This window comes from Leptonychotes weddellii, chromosome 3 (assembly GCF_054177405.1).
Source record: "Leptonychotes weddellii isolate Sample4059 chromosome 3, ASM5417740v2, whole genome shotgun sequence".
In the NCBI taxonomy this organism is placed as follows: Eukaryota; Metazoa; Chordata; class Mammalia; order Carnivora; family Phocidae; genus Leptonychotes; species Leptonychotes weddellii.
The window spans coordinates 50,122,585-50,136,827 of record NC_138371.1 but is presented as its reverse complement, the minus strand read 5'-3'; the positions used below and the strand labels follow the sequence as shown (position 1 = coordinate 50,136,827).

The following is a 14,243-nucleotide window of genomic DNA, read 5'->3' as shown; positions in this document are numbered from 1 at the left end:
CATCCTCCCACCCCCCTCCCCTCTAGAACCCTCAGTTTGTTTTTCAGAGTCCATTGTCCAAAACCAAAAGACAACCGACAGAATGGGAGAAGATATTTGCAAATGACATATCAGATAAAGGGCTAGTATCCAAAATCTATAAAGAACTTATTAAACTCATCACCTAACTTTCACTTTTAATCAAAAAAGAATTTGACCTAAGTTTTCAAAATTCCAATTCAAGTATTTCAACCTCTAAGGTGAAAAGAAGAAACCCTGCTGTTTTATTCAGACAGTAACACAAAACTAATTATTCAAAGACAGTCTTAATCTGTCTTAATTTGAAAGCTTTGCTAACCAAGAATCCACAACACCCTGTTCTAGTTCTTTAGAAATAATTCTTCTTGCCAACAAGTGCTTATTTATTTCTGATCTGCTGATTGCATATCATCCTCCCTTGTCCAAGCCATGTACAAATCAGACATAGAGTTTATATGACAGTTTTTTGTCATTTTGCACTTTTAGAAGTGGCCTGACGAATAAGAATATTTCATGTCCTGCCAGCTAGTAAAAGCCATAGGTGTATTATCAGTCCCTGAAAATCAGAATGCACTGAACTCCTCTCAGCCCCTGACCTTTCCCTCGCAGATGCCCCAGAGTCCTGAACGTCCAGCTCTATATATCTATAGCCTGGCAGTGTCAGGTTTAAGGTCGTCAGGTCTCTTAACATCCCCAGTTCACTTGGTGGTAGTTTGATACCTTGATTACAGCGTGATACTCATGAGCAGATGCAACACAAAGATACTTGGGGTAAGCACAATAAAAAGACAACACTTTCTTGTACTTCAAGTTTAGCGCCTAAGGCAGCCTAGAGGGACACACACTTTACATGAACACCTGGAGTTTAGAGGAAAAAAAGAAAGAGATTCAGTTGAAGAGTCCATCACAATTTATCATAGTTATTTGAGAAGGAGTTTTGGATCAAATCTCACTCCCTAGTAAAAGACACTATTTTATCGTGAGCCCTTTTGATATTACCTAGCCTTAGTAAAGCACACTCATATAAATAGAAACTACAGAAAATATTGTTTAATTATCTAATTTATAAAAATTATACATCTAATCACTACTTAAAGTTATGTTATATACTTACATATTTACTTTATTTATTGTCTGTTTTTACCACAAGAATTAAACTCGGAGAGAGGAGGAATTTTTGTCCGTCTTATTCATCAGTTTAACTCCAGTACTGGGAACAGTGCCTCAAAAATAGTGTCTACTAAGTAGAAACTCAGTCAGTAGTGAGTCAGTGAATGGTTCCTCCACACAATGGAACATTATTCAGCTGCTAAAAATGATGTTCGGATCAATGATCACTCAAAATCCTCTCCATTTTGCATTGGAACAGTTATTGCCATGTAAATTATTTAGTTCATTTATTTCATGTTCCTGCTATTTCATGTTCTTGCTAAATGCAAGCTACCCTCCAAGGTTTAGCAAAGTATATGGAAAGAGATAGAAAGAAGGATGCTGCATCTAAGCACTTATCATTTCCTTGGTATAAAAAAGAGAAACTAAGAAAGCAGGAAATTACAAATGCTAGCATTATCAGTCATCTGATGACATCAGAATTTCTGCAAGGGGCCTGCAAACTTACAGGCATACCAAGCATTATTTGCATCTGACATATACAATGTACCATGTAGGCACTGCCCCTCATTTTGTCAATTGTTGTATTACTAGTTTTTTTTTACTTCCTGATTATTTGGTCACTATATATTTTCTAAATTAATTGTTAGTCAAAATCCAACTGCAACCATTGGGGACATCTGAAAAAATGTTACACTATAAAATATTAGAACCACTATTAAGAACAAACAATAATCACTTTCGGAATAGTGTCTCCTTAAATCTGAGACGTCAGACTTCGACTTAAACCTTAGAAAAGGATAAAGAAGAAGAGACTTTTGTGCAGTTAGATATGAATATAAGTCAAGCACAAGACCAAATCTGGGACGGAGTGACCATTTTGTGTTGAATGTGAACCCCTAAGATGGTCCCAACAGGTAGAACTGCCTTCTTACCCCAAAGTTAGACTGCCTAAGGAAGAGGCAGAGAATAGAGCTAGAAGTCCACAACAGTATTTCACCAATAGGAAAAATTCCCGGAAGTTTAACCTAAGTTCTGACAGGGACTGTGTTGGTAATGGTTTTCCTGTAGATCTTGTTTGTTTCTGAACCTCTTGGCCCAGATATAGTCCAGGGAATACATTGAACATGAACAAATGAGTCTCTGAAGCTCTTGTAATTTCACAGTGATCATATGGGACCTGGGTAATAGCTGTTAGAAGGCAAAGAGTGCAGTGACTAGCCAGTTTAAATGTAGATAAAGTATTGCAATCAACAAGTTAGGAGATTTCATCCAAATTTTTCTAGGACTGCAATTTTATTGATCAAGTATAACTTGAAATCAAGAGCCATCTGCCAGGACTTCTAAAACCTAAAATTATTATTATTATTATTATTATTATTATTATTATTATTATGGGGGGGAGAGAGAGCGTGGGGGGAGGGGCAGAGGGAGAGGGAGAGAGAGAATCTCAAGCAGACTCCGCACTGAGTACAAGCCTGACACGGGGCTCAATTTCACGACCCGGTGTTCATGACCTGAGCCAAAATCAAGAGTCAGACACTTAACCGACTGAGCCACCCAGGCGCCCCTAAACATTGATTTTTTAATTATAATTTTATTGCCACAGTTTTGAAAATCTAACTTAATTGGAATATAGGTAGAAAGCGGGAAAAATGAGATAATACAAAGGCCACTTCTTACAATTAGTTAATTCACTGCTCATTTAGCATTTGAGTATCCAAAAGACAACAGAGCATTAATAGAAAACACATAAACTTGCCTGGCGGAATTGCAATACCACTAGCCATGTATACAAGAGATTTTTCAAAATAACAACTATTTAAAAAGTACTTGTTGAGGGCGCCTGGGTGGCTTAGTCGTTAAGCGTCTGCCTTCGGCTCAGGTCATGATCCCAGGGTCCTGGGATCGAGTTCCACATCGGGCTCCCTGCTCTGCGGGAAGCCTGCTTCCCCCTCTCCCACTCCCCCTGCTTGTGTTCCTGCTCTCGCTATGTCTCTCTCTGTCAAAAAAATAAATAAAATCTTTAAAAAAAAAAAAAAAGTACTTGTTGAAAGTACCTTTGTGTAGAAACTAACTCTTTAGAAGATGACAAAAAAAGCTGATTTTATTAAACTGACTAGTTGTTTAGGGATTGGCTATTATGGCAGAACTAAAGCTGGCAGCAAAAGACTTTAAAAAAAAAATCAATCTTATGCCAGTCAAATTCCATGCAAGTCACACATCTGTGAGCTGCGTTCAGTCTTCTGGGACCCCCAATTTGTCACCCCTATCAGCAAGACGTATTCAATTTCCCTACTCCTCATCAAAATGAATTGTAACACCTTTTGCACCCTTGACATTTCACCAGGATCCTAAACATTAGCCTTTGCACAATCAGGAACAGCTTAAAAATGTAAAGCCAAGAGCTTATCAAATCCTCCCCATTACTTGGATGGAAGTTTCAGGCCTGTTGTCAATAACAAAACTCCAGCTTCTGCAAATCTCATTGGCATCATTCGTGCACCATCCTCCACACCAATTGGCAGGGCAGCGTCACCCATAACGAATTGCTGGAATGTGGCCAGTCCCAGTAGCCAAGCTCAGCTGGTTGCATCCCAGCTCTGCAGGGTGTCTGAACATGCTGGCATGAAGGAGAGCAGCAGGGTGGCTGAACATTCTGAATTATGAGCTGGAGAGAGGTGACCACACACTAAAGAAACCCTGTTGAGATTAGCTGGAGAACTTCAAGCCACAGCTGCTTATATGTCAGCTGTTGGAAAGTGAATGTAATAGACATTGTCTTTATGAAGTACTGCAATAAGAAATGGCTCCTTTGGGGACCAGGTATGGGCAAACTGGGAAGGGCAGATAAGAGCCCATCTTCATTGCCATATTCCAGGTTTCATCTGGCCTGCCCCTACATCTTGATAGATAACCAGTGTTTGCTCCCCATCCAGGTCTCATTTTATTCTGCAAAATAATGCCTCTCTTTACTCACCCAAGAATAACAAAGTGATAAATTAATTGGATGAAAGGAACATAGTCATACCACCTAAATCAGCTAGCTTATACGTATCACTGAAGAACAGGGACATTTGCTAGAAACCCATGAAGTGAACCAGGAAATTCCAGTCATCTCCTTTGTATGATCTGCCTTCGTGTGCACTTCCAACGTGAATTACAGAACTAGTAATTTGTCAGTATGTAATTTAAATTATTAATATGTGCCTATGGTAGACTGTTATTTCACACAAAACTTTAACCACTGCTGATAAAATTACTGCTATTATGCAAGAACTTTAAAGAGTATGATGCTTTTAAAGTCATTAAAAGTGAAGTTTTTAGGCAGGGTCTGGATGACCATCTGTCAGGTAAAGATTCCTGCATTGGATGAGGGCAGGGTTGGTGGGAAATTATCTTGATGACTTTTCCAGGCTTTTCCATCAACTTTATGTGATACGGCACAGCCCTTGAAATATAGGCATAGAATTTTCAAGAAACACAATATGATGTATGCACAACTGTGTTAGATATATAAATGGCCCAGAAATGAATATACCACTTTTAATTTTCAATTTATCCCAGGCAAATAATTTACTGATTCTCATATTGCAAAATATTTGGAATTACACCAAACACAACACAGCTGATGCTCTCCAGAAGTTGACATTTTAAGATATCAGGACATACAAATCATATTACGCTAAATGTGCAATAAATTTATCACTACCCATACAAACGATGACATAGCAGTTATGTGTATAAAGTAAAATAACAAATAAGGTTCAAATTATTTTAGTTCTACTTTGAAATAGATGACAAGATTTCATGAAGTTCATTTACTGGTAAGTGCTACCTTAAGCACTTTATATCTCTATCTATTTTATCCCTCACCACAACACTATTACAGACGTTCTGAGGCTAAGAAAAATTGAGCGACTTGCTCAAGGTCACTCAGCTAATAAGCAGCAGCGCAAAGACTTGAACCTGCTTCGAAGGCTATCTGATCTGGAGCCCCTACCTAGCACTGAGCACGGGCCTTCCAGTTCGCTTCCTTTCTTCCTTACTTGCAGGCAACACTGAAAATTCTGTTGCTTAAGTTATACTGGTGAGTGTGGGAGGAGGTTGTCTGAAGCCGGCTGGCAGACTGCGGAAAACTAATTTGAGTTTTAAAATGGGGACTGAACAAAGGTGGCAGGACTCTGCAAAAAAGAGGTACAGGCAAGCTACTACTATTGTAAATAGGTTCAGTATTCCGAAAGCTATCTGTATCTTGGAATGAGAGCTATAAAACTTTTCTCGCCCTTTGACTCAGTAATTTCAGTCTTTGGAATATACCCAAAGGAAATAACACAAAAGAAAAAGGTAATTTGTTCAAGATGTTCATTCAGGGGCTATTTTGAATTAGTGAAAAACTGGAAATAACCCAAATTTCCAGTAATAGGACAATGACTAAGCAAACTAGGCTATGTAGAAAAAGAAAAAGAAAAAAACTTCATAATCCCTAATAATGGCAAATATAGACTACATTCACATGTGGACATATATGTAAGAAATAACTCTAAAAAGTAGAATACAAATTAGTATAAGCATAGTCTTATGCCAAGACTTTTCTTTTTCACTTGTGCCAAGTAAAATACTCTATGCATTAACAATCACACAAGAGAAATGTGAATTTATAAAGACATATAAGCCTCATTTCATTGTTGTAACTCCCAATAGTGGAACAGGTATATAGGCTGTCATTAATAAAAACTTATAGACAACTTATATAGAACTAGTTTTTAAACAGAGACCAGACTGTATCTCACATGTATTAATGTGCTGTCAGTGAGAGCTAATTTTTTATGAGGACTTACTATGTGCTAGGCGCTCTTCCAAGTTCTCTCCCTGTATTCTCTCATATAATCCCCCTATAGCCTCATGAAATAGGTATTATTATTATCATCTCTCTTCCAAGAGGAGGAAATTGGAGCACAAAACAACTAAGCAACTTGCCCAAGGTTACACAGCTATGGCAGAGATGGAATTTCAACCAGGGTAGACTATTGCTATGGCCTATATGTGGTCATTATGTCACAACATCTCCTCTTACTTGAAACAAGTCTCTAGATCTTGTTCTTTCCCATTAATCATTTCTAGATTTTGTTTTCTGCTTTTCTTCTTCACCACTTCTGTTTTGTTTATAATATATTATAAACACAAGAATCCCTGCAGGAAAAAACAATAACCAGATATAGAAGTTGAGATAAAATACTCTCCATCTAGTGTCACCTGCATGAGCATAATCAACTTGCCCTAACTGGCAAGACTTCATCCAAGAAGTAAGACTAGAGTAGGGTTTTTAAGTCAGGTGAGGGAATTGTAGAGGCTGAAAAATAAAATGCAATTGTGGGCACATGGGATAATTGCAAAGGAGAAAAATATAACACATGGAACAAATGTGATACTCAAATGACATTGAATCTAAGAAGTAAGTTGCCTGAGGATAAGTGACAAATATAGAAGAACATTTCAAACTCTTGGGAAAATGATAATTTAAAAATAAAAATTTATGTTTTATATTTACCTAGCTTCTTATATTTTACAAAGTATTTGTAATTTATGATCTTATTTAATTCTCATGCTGTAAATGGTGAATAGTATAGTTGACAGGGCAGAAAAAGGAGAGTCACAAGATTAAGTGTCTCACCCAAAGCAGGCCCATTTGTCCTTAGTGGGGCCAGACCTCCGTCCCAGCCCTCGTTCTCAATAGAGCTAAACACTGATGCTGTTCAAGACAAAGCCCTGTGTAGACCTTCCCTGTAAATCATTCAGAGCCCATGAAGCCCTAGGCCATAAGTATAAATCTACTGAGAGAAGTTCAGAAAAGAAATCTAACATAAGTGCAATCAGAGATGAGAATTAAATATATAACAGGATCCTTTTAAATGAAGGAGGCAGGGTGAAGGCAGGACTACCATCCATAAACTAAACTGTTTGGAAGATGTCGTGGGCAGGTGGTTGTATGTTTGGAAAAACACAAAACTCTAATCCTTTTATCTGAATCCTTATAAGAGGCACATTATTATAAGACTCTGTCACATTGGTACAAAATAACATTTTTGCTTTATCGGTACATTCCATGGAAGCATTTGCAGAGTGAATGAGGCAGCCTACATTGTATACATCCCTAAATGCCCTCATCTTCTCACCCGACTCTGTCTTATGGAAGCCTAGGCTTTCTTGAGAGATCAGAGCAAATGCCACCTCTTCCAAGAAGCCTCTTCAGGTTCTTCAGGTGAGATGAACCCTCCCTTTCCTAGGCATTCATAGCATGTTCTAGGTCATCTTATTAATGATCTTGCCTTCTGCCTTGTTCAGCTCCAGGATGGCATAAACACTTGGGTTTTATCTTTGTGCTTCCTACAGCCCCAACACAAGTGCCTTCACACTGTAGTTTTTCACTGAATCGATAAGAAATTGTCTGAGGTCCTATCATGCTCTAAGGGTTTATAAACCTTTTCTGGGATTTGGGATATTCAAATTCAACTACAGATATGACCTCAGTAAAGGACTCTCTTCACTTAAAAATCTTATCTCCTGGGCTCCTGGGTGGCTCAGTTGGTTAAGCGACTGCCTTCGGCTCAGGTCATGATCCTGGAGTCCCGGGATCGAGTCCCGCATCGGGCTCCCTGCTCGGCAGGGAGTCTGCTTCTCCCTCTGACCCTCCTCCCTCTCCTGCTCTCTGTCTCTCATTCTCTCTCTCTCAAATAAATAAAATCTTTAAAAAAAAAAAATCTTATCTCCTTATAATCTTATTTTACGCTGACTTTTTGTACCAGAACATTTGCATTCATTTAATGCATTAGTAATTAGCACTAGCAAATAGCAAGCTCACATCCAGAAGGTTAAATTATAGTGTTTTTTTTTTAATCAAATAGGTGTATGGCAGTCATCAAACTTAAACTAATTTGAGATTTGCTTTACCACAAATTTCATAAATATTCCACCAGATTTTATTCAATATGAAGGTAAGAGCTTCAAAGTCAGAAAGAACTCCAGCTTTTTGAAGAGTCTCTCTTTTAATATGAGCTGGAATAAACTATGGTGAAAGAACTTAACATTTCAGAACAAAAATACATCACTTCTACCAAAGCCAACTGTTCTTCAGAGACAAAAATAACATTCTCTTTATTAGTAATTTGGAATAACAATTAAATAACATTCATTTTATTGAGATTTTTATATAAGAACTGAGAAAACAATTCTTCATGGTAGTTATGAAAACACAAGAGCAAGTGTTGAGTTTCTGAAACACAGTCATCCACCTAATTCCATATCTTCCCTTGGGCCATGTGTAGTGGTGGTGTGATCCTCAATTAAAAAGCTTATGTATACGGAAGATAAAGACCAAGGAAAGAATACTACTGAGGCTTGCAATGAAAAGTAAACTAAGAAAAAGATGAAGTAATTATTTTCAATTGTAACACATTCTATGAAATATCCCAAACTTCCATTACATTTTGTATAACATGAGAAAAAGCTCTTTGATCTATGAATAGGTTAATCCAACAACTATTCACACAAGTCCTGTCCTTTTCAGGGAGAACAGCAATCAGTGATCAAGGAGAGTACAACTCACAAAAGGCATGAAAACTTACTTTTTCATCATCTTCAGTAAATGGAGCACCTTCAGGAATCTTATTTATCGCTTGGGCCACACCAATAATCTCACCATCACTGCTTCGGATAGGCATGCACAATAGTGATTTTGTCTTGTATCCAGTTAGCTTGTCAATTTCATCATTGAATCTTCGATCCTAAAAATAAGACAGAGAGGACATTAAATGCATGTGCATTGTTGTCAGGGAGAAGGGGAGAGAAGTGTATTTCTGTGTATTATATTTTATCACTAGGAATTTTACCCAATGAATTTTTAATAACAATACCAGATTTGATTTCATGTTGAAGTCACCAAAGGAAAATAAATGAAAATAAATCACTACCATAGTTGTTAACCATGGTAAATGATGAAAAAACTTTAAACCTGACTACAACAACATCTCAAAGTTGGGGAAGGGGCAAGTGTTTTTGTTTTTGTTTTTTTTGAGAGAGAGAGAGGGAGCACACACTCAAGAACAGGGGGAGGGGCAGATGGGGAGGGAGAGAGAAAATCTTAAGCAGGCTCCATGCCCATCATGGGGACCATCGTGGAGCACAACATGGGGCTTGATCTCAGGACTCTGAGATCATGACCTGAGACAAAATCAAGAGTTGGATCCTTACCCAACTGAGCCCCCAGGCACCCCCCAGGGGCAAGTGTTTTTAATGGAGCTCCACACTATGCTATTTATTCAAATATGTTATTTCACATAGACAACTGATTATGAAGTATCATATAAGAAAAAGACCTAATAAATTCATATTAAGCACTATGAAAATATATGCAGAAAAGCACTACTTTACTTCTAGTCAAAATGTCCTATGCAAAAAGAACCTATGAGCCCATAATGATACTTCAAAAAAAACAAAAAGAAAAAAACCAGTATGATGGGAGGGAGGAGAGAAAGGGCTTCTTTACAGAATGTCAGCTTAAAAAATGTAGAACGGGGGTGCCTGGGTGGCTCAGATGGTTAAGTGTCTGTCTTCAGCTCAGGTCATGATCCCAGAGTGCTGGAATCGAGTCCCACTTTGGGCTCTCTGCTCAGCGGGGAGTATGCTTCTCCCTCTCTCTCTGCCTGCCGCTCTGCCTACTTGTGCTCTCTATCCCTCTGTCAAATAAATAAATAAATAAAATCTTTAAAAATAAATAAATAAATTAAAAATGTAGAAGGAATGGTAAATTATATATTATCTATTTTGCAACTACTAATATAATAACATATACAAGCAAGGATCATCAATGGATGCTAATACCACTGGGTGAAAGGTTGTTGTTAAACAGAATATTCACATAGTCTTAGGGTGCCACCCCAAAGATTCCCTATTACATTCAGAGAGAAAAAGATGTCTTTATTGTGAAGAGATTGGGTGGACACCATGTTAAACAAGTAATCAAACTTAGCATTACCACTAAGGAGACAAAATACTCATATGCCTCCTGATGGGAAATAATATCATATGCCTCCTGATGGGATGTGATGTGATGAGGACACAACATCATCAAAAACATGGAGTGTTCTTTCCAAATGTGTAACATGAACATGACCATTCAGGAAAAGAAAATTAAGGGACGCCTGGGTGGCTCAGTCATTAAGCGTCTGCCTTTGGCTCAGGTCATAATCCCAGGTCCTGGGATCGAGCCCTGCATCGGGCTCCCTGCTCAGCTGGAAGCCTGCTTCTCCCTCTCCCACTCCCCCTGCTTGTGTTCCTTCTCTCGCTGTGTCTCTCTCTGTCAAATAAATAAATAAAAATCTTTAAAAAAAAAAAGAAAATTAAGAAAAATGCAGATTATTGGTCATTCTATCAGAAGTCTGACCTGAACTCTTCAAAAATGTCAATATCGTGAGAGACAAAAAATTTTAAAATAAAAATAAAATAGGACCATGGGAGCTGTGCTGGTTTAAAGAAGACTTGAGGGGCGCCTGGGTGGCTCAGTCAGTTAAGCGACTGCCTTCGGCTCAGGTCATGATCCTGGAGTCCCGGGATCGAGTCCCGCATCGGGCTCCCAGCTCGGCAGGGAGTCTGCTTCTCCCTCTGACCCTCCTCCCTCTCATGTTCTCTGTCTCTCATTCTCTCTCTCTCAAATAAATAAATAAAATCTTTAAAAAAAAAAAATTAAAAAAAAAAATAAAGAAGACTTGAGACCTGAAATCTAAATAAAATGTGTGATCCTTCACTGAAAATTATTATGCAATTTCTGGGTGTGGAGGGGTGATAATTAGAGAAAGTTGAACACAGAAATTATATTAGGTAATATTCTATCAACATAAACTTTCATAGGTGTGATAGTGGTATTGTAATTATGTAGAATGTTATTTTTTTAGGATAATTACATGATGTAGCATTTTGGTGTGAAATGTCATAATACTTTCAACTTACTTTCTTTTTTTTTTTTTAAGATTTTATTTATTTATTTGACAGATAGAGACATAGCGAGAGAGGGAACACAAGCAGGGGGAGTGGAAGAGGGAGAAGCAGGCTTCCCATGGAGCAGGGAGCCCAGTGCAGGGCTTGATCCCAGGACCCTGGGATCATGACCTGAGCTGAAGGCAGATGCTTAACTGAGCCACCAGGCGTCCCAACTTTCAACTTGCTTTCAAATGGTAAGAAAGAGAAGGAAGGGAGGGAGGGAGGGAAGGAGGAAGAAAAGAGAAAGAGAGAGAGGGAGAAAAGAGACTGGCTCCTCAAAAGGTAACAGAGGTTCTCTGCTCAGGGAGGAGCCTACTTCTCCCTCTCCCTCTGTCTACTGCTCGGCCTACTTATGTTTTCTCTCTCTCTCTGTCAAATAAAGAAATAAAATCTTTTTAAAAAGAAAAGAAAAGAAAAAGAAAAGGTAACAGGGACTAAAAAGATTCCAAGGAAGATGATAAACTAGATCCAGGCTCACTGCTTCAAGCAAGGGGCTGAGTGGAGTGAAGCTTCTCCCAAGGACCTCAATATTCTTTCTTAAAAGAGGCTTAAAAAACAACAAAGCCCTACTGTCTACCACCATCTAGAGCTATGAATTTCATCTAAGAGGCGAGGGAGGCTGGCTGTGGACAGGGGTGATAGCCTCAAAACCTCAAAACTGTTGGCCTTCTGATGAAGTCTGTTATCTTTAGTGTCACAAGGACAGGAGCCCTTAAACTCCATACTAAGACCTGGTTCTGTTCTGGGGACTCATGGAAGCTACCCTAAACCCTCAGTTAGGGAGAGAAAAGCCGTGAAGGAGAGAGGGAAATCAAAACCCAAACTAAACCAAATCTCCTGCTCAAAATGAGTCTGCAATCAAACTTTCAGAAAAACACTAATTTTTATTAATTTTTTAAAAAATTCACCGAAGAACCATTATATGTCAAGCTGTGAGCTAGGAGATATGGCAGGAAGCCAGAGAGGCATCATCCCTGCCTTCACAGACCTGCAATCTAGTAGGTGAGGCAGATGACATATAAATGTATAATCATGTATTGTAGTAAGTGAACCAGGAAAATAACAGGGTGCCCTGAGAGAGACTTAACAGGAGGGACCTATTTCTATGGTCTATCTGAAAACAGGACAAGTAAGCTATGGCTTGCATCATGAGTAAGAATTAGCCAAAGAGGGGCACCTGGGTGGCTCAGTCGTTAGGCATCTGCCTTCGGCACAGGTCATGATCCCAGGCTGGGATCGAGCCCCACATTGGACTCCCTGCTCAGCAAGAAGCCTGCTTCTCCCTCTCCCACTCTCCCTGCTTGTGTTCCTGTTCTCGCTATCTCTCTCTCTGTCAAATAAATAAATAAAATCTTAAAAAAAAAAAAAAGAATTAACAAAGAAAGTTGGGAAGAACTTTCCAGGAAGCTATAACAATACGTGTGAAGGTCCTGAAGAAGGAAAAAGCTTAGTAAGTTCCCCAAACTCCAAGGTCAGTGTGGCAAAAGCACAGGGAGTCAAAGGGAGAAAGGAGGGAGGCAGGGGACAGATGGTACCAAATCTTACAGGCTTGGAAAGGAGTTACAACATTAACCCTAAATGTCATTGACGATCTTAAAGCAGAGGATGACATGACTCATTATCCAGCACTTAGCATTCCCTGAAATCATCTTATTAGTTTACTTGTTCTCCCTCCATTAATATATAAGATCTAAGACAGCCCAGATTTTGTCTCTCTGGTTTCCTGCTTCTTACAGGCATATCGTAGGTGCTCCAAAATAATTTTTTTGAGTGTTAGGAGTTTTTCTTTAAGATTGTACTGCAATTATGCAAAAATATAGAAAAGTTGGAAAGGCCCTAAGGCCCCACATTTCATTCCTTAGTGTATATTTAGAGATACTTTTGCACATGTACAGAAAAGAAATACACAAATGTTGACTGTAACATCAATTATGAAAAGAAAAAATGAAAAACCATTTCAATGTTGGTCAATAGAAAAATAAACAAATTATGATCTCTTGTTCTGATACCATACTATACAACAATTTTAATGAATAAACTAAAGCTGCTTATGTTAATATGAATATCAAAAACATGTTAAGTAAAATAAACAACCTGTAATTTGATACCATCTACATAATACCACTAATATTTAAAAACGATACTAAACATTATGTATGGATTCAAATATGTACCAGAAGTATAAAGCATACATGAGAATAATAAACTCTAAATTTATGTAAGTGGTTACCTTTGGGAAGAAAGGGGGAAATGGCGTCAGGGAGGGGTATAGAGGAAGTTCCAACTCTACCAATGGTTTCCCTTCCGTTTTTTTTTAAGTTTTCCTTCTTTAGGAAAAAAAAAAAATTGTGAAGCAAATATAATACAATGTTAAGATTTTATAAACCTTGAGGGCCTATTTCCATCTAAATATTTGCAATATTTTATAATAAAAAGTTTAAAACCATTTTTAAAAAATTAGGAACTTTGTGGAAGATGTTACAGGATTGGAATATGAGAAACCAATTAGGAAATTTCAGTGGTCCAAGCAAGGCAAGAGGATGGTCTGGGTTAAGAGAAAGGCAATGAAGGAAGATAGATAGGTTGGAAGTTTAGTCTACAGTACTTCCTGATGGATTGGTTGAGGATGGGGGACTAGAAAAAGAAGAGTATATCTTCAGTTTTAATTTGAGAAATTATGTGACTCATTTAAGAAATGAAATTTAAGAAATTTAAGAATTTAAGAAATGAAACAGATGAACATGGGGGAAAACGAGAGAGGAAACCATAAGACAGACTCTTAACTATAGAGCACAACCTGAGGGTTGCTGGAGGGGAGATGGGTGGGGGATGGGCTAAATGAGTGATGGGTATTAAGGGGAGCACTTGTGATGAGCACTGGGTATTATATGTAAGTGATGAATCACTAAATTCTACTCCTGAAACTAATATTCAGGAGTAGAACACTCCTATACACTATACACTATATGTTAACGAACTAGAATTTAAATAAAAAATTGAAACCAAGAAAATTTGAGAAACTATGGATGGAAGTACCATTTACTGGAATGGAAGAGATCCAGATGAAGGTGAAAGTCTAC

At 38.1% G+C, this 14,243-nt stretch overlaps 1 protein-coding gene and 1 pseudogene across 1 annotated transcript in view; one reads left to right on the top strand and one right to left on the bottom strand.

Annotated features, from left to right (window-relative positions):
- The window catches only part of PDE11A (phosphodiesterase 11A), a 300,465-nt gene that overhangs the window by 240,816 nt on the left and 45,406 nt on the right, over positions 1-14,243 (bottom strand). Inside the window, exon 2 of the mRNA XM_081815325.1 lies at positions 8,754-8,912. Within this exon, the coding sequence (XP_081671451.1) occupies positions 8,754-8,912 (159 nt within the window). The remainder of the gene's footprint in view (positions 1-8,753; positions 8,913-14,243) is intronic.
- The window catches only part of LOC102726275 (cytosolic 5'-nucleotidase 3A-like), a 13,198-nt pseudogene continuing 13,140 nt past the window's right edge, over positions 14,186-14,243 (top strand).